Consider the following 9591-nt stretch of genomic DNA (forward strand, 5'->3'; position numbering starts at 1 on the left):
CAGAGGATACCTATAGGGGAACAACAGCCAAGCTATATTATCAACATAATAACCCTGTGAACAGATGATGAGTTTTGATTCCAAAATGAGATAACTTTTTTTTACAAAAAACATGTTTTTTATTATGTTACCATGCTTTTATTTTCTTTTATTGTGTTAGTTATCTGTTTTTTTCTGTTATTCTGGCTTAAATCAAAACAGACCAACAGCAGTTTGATTGATTTTTATTATTCTAGATATTATTTATATTCTTACAATAAAAAACATGATATTTTTTAAAAAGAGAGTTATGTCGCTTCTGAACTTTAAACATGTTGTACATTAAAGTAATAGTTCACCCAAACATGAAAATTCTGTCATAATTTACACCCCCTCTTGTCATTTGAAACCTTTATGATTTTCATTCTTCCGCAGAACACATAAAAGTATATTTTGGAGAATGTTGGTAATCGAACACCACTGGCCCCCATTCACTTCTATTGTATGAACACAAAAACCAATGCAAGTGAATGGTAGCCAGTAACCAACATTCTTCAAATTATCTTCTTCTGTATTCTGAGGAAGAAAGTCATACAGGTTTGACATGTAAATGATGACAGAATTTTTATTTAAGGTTGAACTATTACTAAGGTAAATAAATATACATTAGTGGTTTTTGAAGAACATATTGCGTTATTTATTTAATCTGTGGTAAATGCCAATATCAAGACATAATAACCCAAAAGCAAATATTTCTAAATTATCTGACAGGTTGCCGATGTCATAAAAGTATATTATTAAAAATATTATTATGTCGATATCTTACGATATAACGTTAGCACGCGTGCCTGTCACGAGCGTTTGACATTTTTACTACAACCTGCCCTTATGTGACGAATAGCGCAATAACTTTGCGGTCATAGTCAAGGAAAGTAACACAAAACGGATAACAAGTCATTGACAATAATTCGACAAAACTTTTCTGACCAGTTATCTGTCCGGAAGGGTTTAGTTCTATAAGCAAAATAATCGATTCACTTGCCTCCACAGATCTGATATGCAGCCTGTCTGTCAATATTAACCCTCCTTCAAAAACTCCGGCCGCAAAGATATCCACAGAGTCCAGAACAGCAAGATTTTAATGAGTATAATCCTGTTCATAATCTCTATTACCGTTCTTTCAAGCGCGAGCGCGAAGTGCCATACTTGGGAACGTGTTTGACACAACACTAGTGTCAGATGCGTGAGCGCGCCCGTCTGCCGCGCGCCCGCCTGCTGTTGCTCTCTTCCTGAAAGGTGCGCTATATTTTTTTCCAACATTTGTTCCAAGTTTAATAAGAATATATTGTAAAAAGTACTTCTCTATGCATTCGGGGATTTTTTGGTACTCTAGTATAACGTCTTTTTAATAAATTTTATTGAATAATTTTCTCAAAAATAAGTAAAACGTAAAATATTTTTCAATGGTTATATTATGGTGACTGGCCTTATCACTAACAGCAGAAACCCCAATGTGAAATCAACGCAAAGGTTTTCTGAATGCAAGTGTGACATCTAGTGACAAAACTGTGTAATAGCCGATTAGAAAATCGCAGACGTGACCAGCTGATATTCTTGTCTTATTTATTTATTTATGTGCAACAATTCAAAACAATACCGATTTTCCCAACTCTTTATCTCATTGTGGAATAACGTTTATTTAGACTCATCCGTTTTCTTAAACTTGTTGTTTAAGTGTGTCAAGGAATTGTCCACCTAGCTATCAGAATTTCTCAGATACAACCAGATATGTTTGTCATCATGAAGTTTCCTCCAGGTTTGCATCTCCAAGGGATAATCGTGATTTCCAAAAAACACCATTTTAGTGTGTGTGGTGTCATAGTAGTAGTTTGGATATTTCCAATGGTCAGCTGTGCTAAAACCATAGACTCTCACCTAAATAAGAGAAATTAAAGCAAACAAATTAAATGAGAAAATCTATGACTTGGTGAGTAATGGATGGTCTTCCATCCCATTTTGCAAAAACAACCACTTACAATGTCACACGTGTGCATAGCCAGCAGAAGAGTAAAGGCTCCATTAGTGGGTCTTACCAACCACCATCTTTTAGTTCGTAATCGTTTTGCCTTTAGAAACCTACGGTAAAACAATAGTACACATCCAATTGAACTTATCCAAAATAAAGTAAGCTCATGCCTACTAGTGGCATTAAATCATACTGTAGTGTCTGCTGCGTGCACGTAATGTTCACCCATACCTGTTCCGCACATATCTGAGGAAGTCTGGATGTAGGACATAGTAGGAACTTTCATTGAAATGCCCGCTGTAGTAATTCCTTGGCCTAATAAAATCACAACAGGTATTTTTTAAATTGCATTGAATGCAAGAAGCTTACATATTGCTCGTAGGTAAACATTAAAGAGCCAAAGCTTTGCAAGATATGCACAGTGAGTCATTTCCAGTGATGCATTTGGACAGCTTTGTGATCTTTTTAATATCTTTCTAACCAGCTGTATTTGAATTGGCTTCATGAGCCAATTATTATATTTTTAATTAGTGTTGTTGCAGTCAACAGCCATCAGTTCTTAGCAGACTACGTTCAAGTTTAGTTAGATTGTTTGTAAAGCATTAATAGTATTACAAATACACTCATTATCATGAATCTGAAAAAAATGAACCACAACAGTTTACTGTAATGAAACTTTCATGTAGCTTCGTGTTTTATTGTGTGATTATTTTACTTGGGCATTGACCTTGTGTTCTGTACTTGATATGTGGAACCATAAACAGCAAAATTAATCCCTATCATTTCAGTTTATGATAACACAATGTTAATAATCTCTAAATGACTTGCGTTCGTTTACGATATTCTCCTGACGGTATCCTTCTGTTCTTCATAAGGTACTCCAGAAAGTTGTAGTCTCTTGGACCCTCTGGGATCAAGACATATTTAATGTCCTAATAAAAAACAAGAAAAAAAGCAACACCAGCTTAAATTCTGAAATTGCAAGCATGAGAAAAATGTATAATCTAAACTAAACAATGAATGACCGTATTGGTCATTTTAGCATGACACTTACAAATACTAGTAGATTTAAATGAATCTTAATTTTCATAAATCCTAAGAGCCATCAGGAAATATTTAGTAAATAATTCCTTTACAGAAGGAATTGCTCTATAGTGAAGCAAATCTAATAATTGCGTTCATCACCATGTGGCACACCTTGTCAGTAGGAATCTGTGTGAAACCTCTCTTTTTGTGTAATATTAAGGAGTTGATTAATGAATGTGCTGTGTGCACATAAACTGAAGTCCTTCTTCCAACATCCTCCTCATGCCCTGCTATAATAGCAGCATTCATCCTAACGAATATAAAAGAAGCTTAAATGACCTTGTGTAAAAATAAAAATATAATCAAAATATTCCTTCTGTGAAATTTGACTTAAGAATTGGACCTGAACACATAATGATTAGAATCAATCTCTGTTCCCAGTCCGGAGCCATTGAGAATGCCTGATGTCCCAACAACAGCACAACGAATACAGCCATCTTCTGCGTCTGTGGGTACTTGCAATATTTGGGTAGAATTAAGTTTTGGGATGGTATCAACACCTGCTTTTATGGCTATAAAAGGAAAAATAATCAATAATCATAATTTTGGTACCACAGTTTGACATCTATGTCACACATTCACCTACCAGACAGCAAGGAAAATTGACTTAATGTTGCCTCAATGTTAAAATGGCTATTCTCAAAATGGACTTTACATTTAATCAATTATCTTCACTGTCTTGGTATATTTTGCTGATCATACTAACCTGTGTAACTGACTCCCATATAGCCAAAGGGATTGTTAAAGTGATAAAGCCTGTTCCACTCACTAACATTAAGGTGATCACTCTGTAAAAACAGCTGAATGTTTGGGATAAACATCTTGCTGAATAAAGGATCTGTGGAATTCCGCAAGGAGGTTGTGCATACCTAAAACACATTGGAAAATGTCATTAAACAAGGTTATTTATACATAAAAACTGCCTAAAAAACAATAGAACCTCGCTCTACACACAATGGAATAGATGTGATAGTTATAACGGGAATTGAAATGTTTTAATGAAACTTTAAAATTCTGTCTACTGGTAAGCTATGTGAAGCTTTCTTTTGGTTGGATGTTATCTGGAAGATGGAAACCAAAAGAACACCATTAAATCCTATTGGAATAATGCCCAAAACAGGAATTTTGCAATGACTTAATGTAAAAAGCTTATGGTGCAATGATTCACATATCCATGTGAGTGAAACCAACCACCCGTTTAAAACCCTTTGTGCACAAACTGACCCCCACTGGACATCCCAAAATACAGGTCAATGTCTACTACGGTGTTGCACTTACACTATTATTAAACTGTGGATCCAATCGGTAAATGTCATCAAATTCCCATTGTGGCAGAGAGGTAAAATTGTGCTTGTCCATAGCTGGTATAAGAGTGGATTGCATCTCGAGATTGACTGAATTTGTCACATTTGCTGTAGCAATTGTAGCATCCCTCATAACAGGATTCTCCGTTGGGTAAACTTGCACAGCTCTCTGCACTAAACTTGTGCCGTTGCTTTTCACGACCGAGAACAAGAAATGCTGTCTGAAGAGATGCGAAGGCTAAGTTACTAGACCTATTAAACCTTTTTCTTAGCATTGGCAAAACATTTGCATTAATTTAAAATAATCCAACAGACTGCCTTAAAATACTGTTTTGTGTTTTGATTTGCTACTGGTAATCGAGCAGCGCAGAGGCGTCGCTAGACCTAAAGCTCTACTGGGGCACAGCAGGTCCCCCATTACTTTTTCTATCACTTATTTTCTTAAAAACCTTCTGTGTGCAAGAAGAATGCAACCTAATGCAGTACACAAACTTCCCCTGCTTTAACCACTATTCCTACCGTGGAACAATACTGGGGAAGGTAAACAAATATATTCAAATATGAAATCTTCAACATTCTTAACATAACTTTATTAACATGGTTGAATGCACTGCATGGAAAAAATGAAAGCAGAAAGAAGTTATTTCCTAGCACATCTGCACAATGATAACAATCAATACATACATTTTTTTCAAGAATTTACAATTACAGTATTTCAAGAAACTAGTCATTTTATGGCTCCAAGTAATATAAAGAGCATGTTTTATCTTAAAGAAAGATAATGGTTGATTTAAAAAGTTACTTTTTTAACCAACTTTACTGCATTAAACTGTACTCCCCAATAGCATAGTTATCTCAGCCATAGTTACTGCCAACTTTTTATGAAAAGTCCTAAACAAGAACCAGTAAATTAAATATGAATTATTGCAAGTACAGAACACAAATGTTTTTCTATGCAACAATGCAATTTGATAGACTTTTATAAAGGTTTCCTGAGACATTTTCCTCTGATGTCTCAGACCTGACTGGCTGTGGATGTTACAGCAGTAGTGCGTTTATCAAGTCTTACCTGCCTCAAACTCATCATCTCCTTTCTGCTTCCATTTCCCTGCTTTGCACAAACAAATTCAGATGTCCATCTTCAGGGGCTGTTAATGATCGAGTCGAAATAAGATGATTGATATTATTTTGAAACTTACTTTAATTTCATAGCCTAAATCATTCTCCTGTCGTCACCCTAGATTTTTGCAAGAAGATAATGCACAGACGCGCACGGACATAGATTTTTGCGCCAAAACAGAGTTTGTGTTTTCGGACCGATTAAAGAGCGAGACTGCGTCCCTTTACAAGAGTAAATTAGGTTACTATGTTGCATATAGATCCGGTTTTGGCATTTATATCAATGTAAATGATTACACTGACAAATTAAGTACATTTTTTAGACTTAAACTTGAAATGTATACTGGGGCACAGAAGATTTATACTGGGGCACGTGCCCCAGTAAAGTGGTCTAGCGACGGCCCTAGCCTACTTGCATAAAAACTGATTTACACAGACTAAGTTTCCAGGCTTAATGTTTGGTCTTTTACCGCGTGTTTGTCTTTAAAGTGCATTTTTCGTCGTAAAACGTGACATAAAGAAACAGAATAATCAAAGTTGAAACCGATATAGCCAGAAAAATCCTCGCTACCAACATCCTCCGTAAAGATCACGTGACATCCACACCTGTTCGTCTTCAGCGTGATGAGGCTGCGGCATCCCAAAATGTAAAACGAACAAGAAATGACAAATCTGTGCGCGGTTCACACTGGTGTAAATACATATAAGATTTTCTGACACAGAATATAACATGATTATGATTCTTAAAGGCGCTTATAGATGCTGTTATGCAGGAGAATTGATGTTTACAGTCCGTAACACATTCTAGTTAATATAATGTGATGTTTGATATGTCTCTACCAACAAGCAAAACTGGTTCACAAACTCATTTCCTAAATCTATGTCCTTACTGTCTAATGCATGTTTATATAGCCTACTCAAATATTTGATCACTGCATGTTGATCTGCTATGGATAAAAACTGCTCCAGACCAGACATCATGTGATAAAACATTTTAAACCTATCCAGTTTCATAAATCACTCACATTTAGGCCTATGCATTCAGCAGACTACAACATACAGTGCATTTAATGCGGTTTATTCCTCCCTGGGAACTGAACCCTTGGTCTTCGAATTGCAACCGTATTCATGTAGGCTATAACTTACTGTAAACATACAGTTGGGTTGCTCGTGCTAGGTCAAATGGACTGTAGGGGTTCTTTCACCACGGAACAGCAGTGTTGGGTTGTTTTGACCCAACCGGTTAATTCATTTTTCCTCTTCATCAAACTTTCTGGTCACGCACCGATTTTATTTGGTTAGTTATGATAATATGATAATTTTCCTCTATTTTTAATAAGTTGTGGTATAGAGCAACCTGATTTCACTATTTAATGCAATATTTATCTGTCGCTGTGCGGAGTTAGTGTTTTATTCTGTGAAGGATTAACTTTAAGTAGGAGCCTGAAAGCGACATTAAAAAAAAGGCCTTACTTGAACTAACTAGAGGTTTAGAAATACATGGGAAAGTTTGGTTACTGTTTGCTTACTGTATGGCTTTGTAATCGTTAGTCAGATTTAGATCATTTCATACTAAACTTGATCTAAGGGCATACTTTTTTAAGGCTCTGCGACGTGCCGGTTCCAACCAACCATCCATAATTTTGTTGAGCATTTTCACGCTTTTTTTCTTCAGATAACATTAACATTAGCTGCATTAGCTTAAAACTATGCCACTTTATCTCACTTATTATTACAATTAATGACAAAAATAATATTTGGAAATGCATACTGAATTGTCCTACTCACACAATACATCAAAAGATAGAAAGAACTGACTTTAAACCATTTTTTCTAATAATAATAATAAGTTCTAATAATTTTGGCCACCACTGTTTGTGAGATATATATATTCTCAGAAGTAAATGATATACATGAATGTAATATCATTGTAAATGTAATATGTTCAGAAGTAATAGACTAAAAGTGCAGTTTGAAATTTTCTTCTAAAATGAGCGTTTTTATCAGGCCTCTGTGTTTGATTATTAAATGCAGATTACGGTAAAGTTAGTTATGTTTCAAGACTAAGTGTTATTTCATAGTTGGGAACCAACGTGGTGGAATATTTGCAAAATGCAAATACAGTGATGTATTCCTGCACATTTTGTGCCTTGGGGACAGGGCAACGACATCCCAGACCTTCGCCATTTTTTCGGGCCATGCCATTGAAACTGACAGCTGCTCAGTTGATCTGTGTTTCAAGTCCTATTTTTTGCTTGATGTTAACCAAGCAGTGTCTTCCTACCTGGGATTACCATGCAGTTTATCGTATTGATGGACATGAGTCTTTATGTGTGACGTTTTTGAGGGCAAAGCGTTATAATGCTGCAATGTTGACATATAGAATAGGAATCCACACAATTTTATGCTTTTAAAGAAACTGATCTACAAAAATGTGTTTTATCTGTATCTGTTGGTGTTTGATGAAATGTATGACAATTTCACCCATTCAAAAAAAATTAAAAGAAATGTAATAAAAATCGATATTTACAATTGCATTTGTGTTGTTTAATTGTTATACAGAAAAATATAATTTTATATTCCTTTGTGATTATTTAATTTTATTGTTAAATATAAAAGTAACAAGGCAATGAGATAACATATTACCCAATGTTTAGGTAATGTTTAACCCAGAAATAAAGTTAACATGACCCACTGGTTGGGTCAAATAAACAACCCATCATTCTAGGTGAAATATTTAGACCCACTACTTGAGTCAAAATAACCCAGCGCGTGTTCTGTCCCATAGTTACCCAGCAGCTTGGTTAACCCAGCAATTCTTAGAGTGTGCAGTTATCTGTTAAGCAGGGCCGTGCAGAGACGTTTAAATGGGCAGGTGCTCAAAGTAGGCTATAAAAGGGGCACATGGAACAAGGCTTTCAATAGGGCTGTGCTCAAAACATCAATACTGTATATTGTGATGAATTCCTTGGTGATACGTGTATCCATATGGATGCTTCTGTGTTGATACAGCACCAAATGCCATGACGCAGTTTTGAAAAAGAAACAGAAAGACCATTCCAATTATTAAAAGTTCAAAAATATTTTATTTGCACCTATTAAGAAGTCTTGGGTTAGAAACTGAAGTGAATTAAGTTGTTCAAACCTAAAAGGGATAGTTCATCCAAAATTTAAACTTCTGTCATCACTTACTCACGCTCAAATAATCTTAAACCTGTATAAATGTTTTTGTTCAGTTGAACAGATTTTTTGAAGTATGTCAGTAACCAAACAGATCTCATCCCCCATTTACTGCCATAGTGGGAAAAATAGATAGTATGGGAGTCAATGGGGGACAAGATATGTTTGGCTACTGATATTCTACCTTTGTGATTAGCAGAACAAAGAAATGTATACAGGTTTGAAACAATATGAGGGTAAGTAAATCATGATGTCATTTTTATTTTTAGATGAACTGTCCCTTTAAGTTTTCCTCTCTGTTAGAACAACAGCTGCTATAGTAAACTTTGTAAGACATGGTCACTATTCAAAATAAACGTGTCCACTGTATCATAAAATATTGTATTGTAAGATTGTAAGCAATATGCTAAAACATTAAAACACTGTGGTCTGACATAATTAACAAGGAGCAGCTGATGTTGAGCTGGCTGTTGGGGATGTTTCTGCTGCAGTTGCTGTCTTTACTGTTGAAGAAAATATAGTTTTCCTCATATTAAAAATATAATTCTGTTCTAACCCTCTTCTGAATTTATTCATTTTTTAAATGATAATGATGATAAGAAAAACAACATTTGATAAGTAAAATTCGGAGGATGAGAAAATCAGAATAAGTCTGTTTAACCAGTATTATAACTGTTTTGATAAGTGTATTATAAAACTAATTCCAAAGTATTAACAGTTTTAGTCAAATACCAAAGACCAGATCCCTTTTTACTCATAGTTAGGTTGGGCAGGCCTTTCACAAAAGGGCCTTTAATTTATTTCGTAAAACATTTATTAAATAGAAGTGACAGATATAAAGAGAAGTACAACCTGCTTTGATTTGCAGCATGACATTTTGTATAATATTGGACATGT

The 9591-nt window shown here is 35.1% G+C and overlaps 1 protein-coding gene across 1 annotated transcript; it reads right to left on the reverse strand.

Moving 5' to 3' along the window:
* Positions 1–1659: 1659 nt before the first annotated feature.
* On the reverse strand, positions 1660–5483 carry st6galnac1.2 (ST6 (alpha-N-acetyl-neuraminyl-2,3-beta-galactosyl-1,3)-N-acetylgalactosaminide alpha-2,6-sialyltransferase 1, tandem duplicate 2). The gene is made up of 8 exons (XM_056771823.1): positions 5465–5483; positions 3798–3960; positions 3435–3603; positions 3203–3341; positions 2834–2937; positions 2237–2320; positions 2016–2115; positions 1660–1914 (listed from the first exon to the last, which is right to left on the reverse strand). Exons 1-8 carry the CDS (start codon positions 5480–5482, stop codon positions 1735–1737), a joined length of 957 nt encoding a protein of 318 aa, XP_056627801.1. The 5' UTR covers position 5483; the 3' UTR covers positions 1660–1734.
* Positions 5484–9591: the final 4108 nt, after the last annotated feature.

Source organism: Triplophysa dalaica, chromosome 17 (assembly GCF_015846415.1).
Source record: "Triplophysa dalaica isolate WHDGS20190420 chromosome 17, ASM1584641v1, whole genome shotgun sequence".
Taxonomy (NCBI): Eukaryota; Metazoa; Chordata; class Actinopteri; order Cypriniformes; family Nemacheilidae; genus Triplophysa; species Triplophysa dalaica.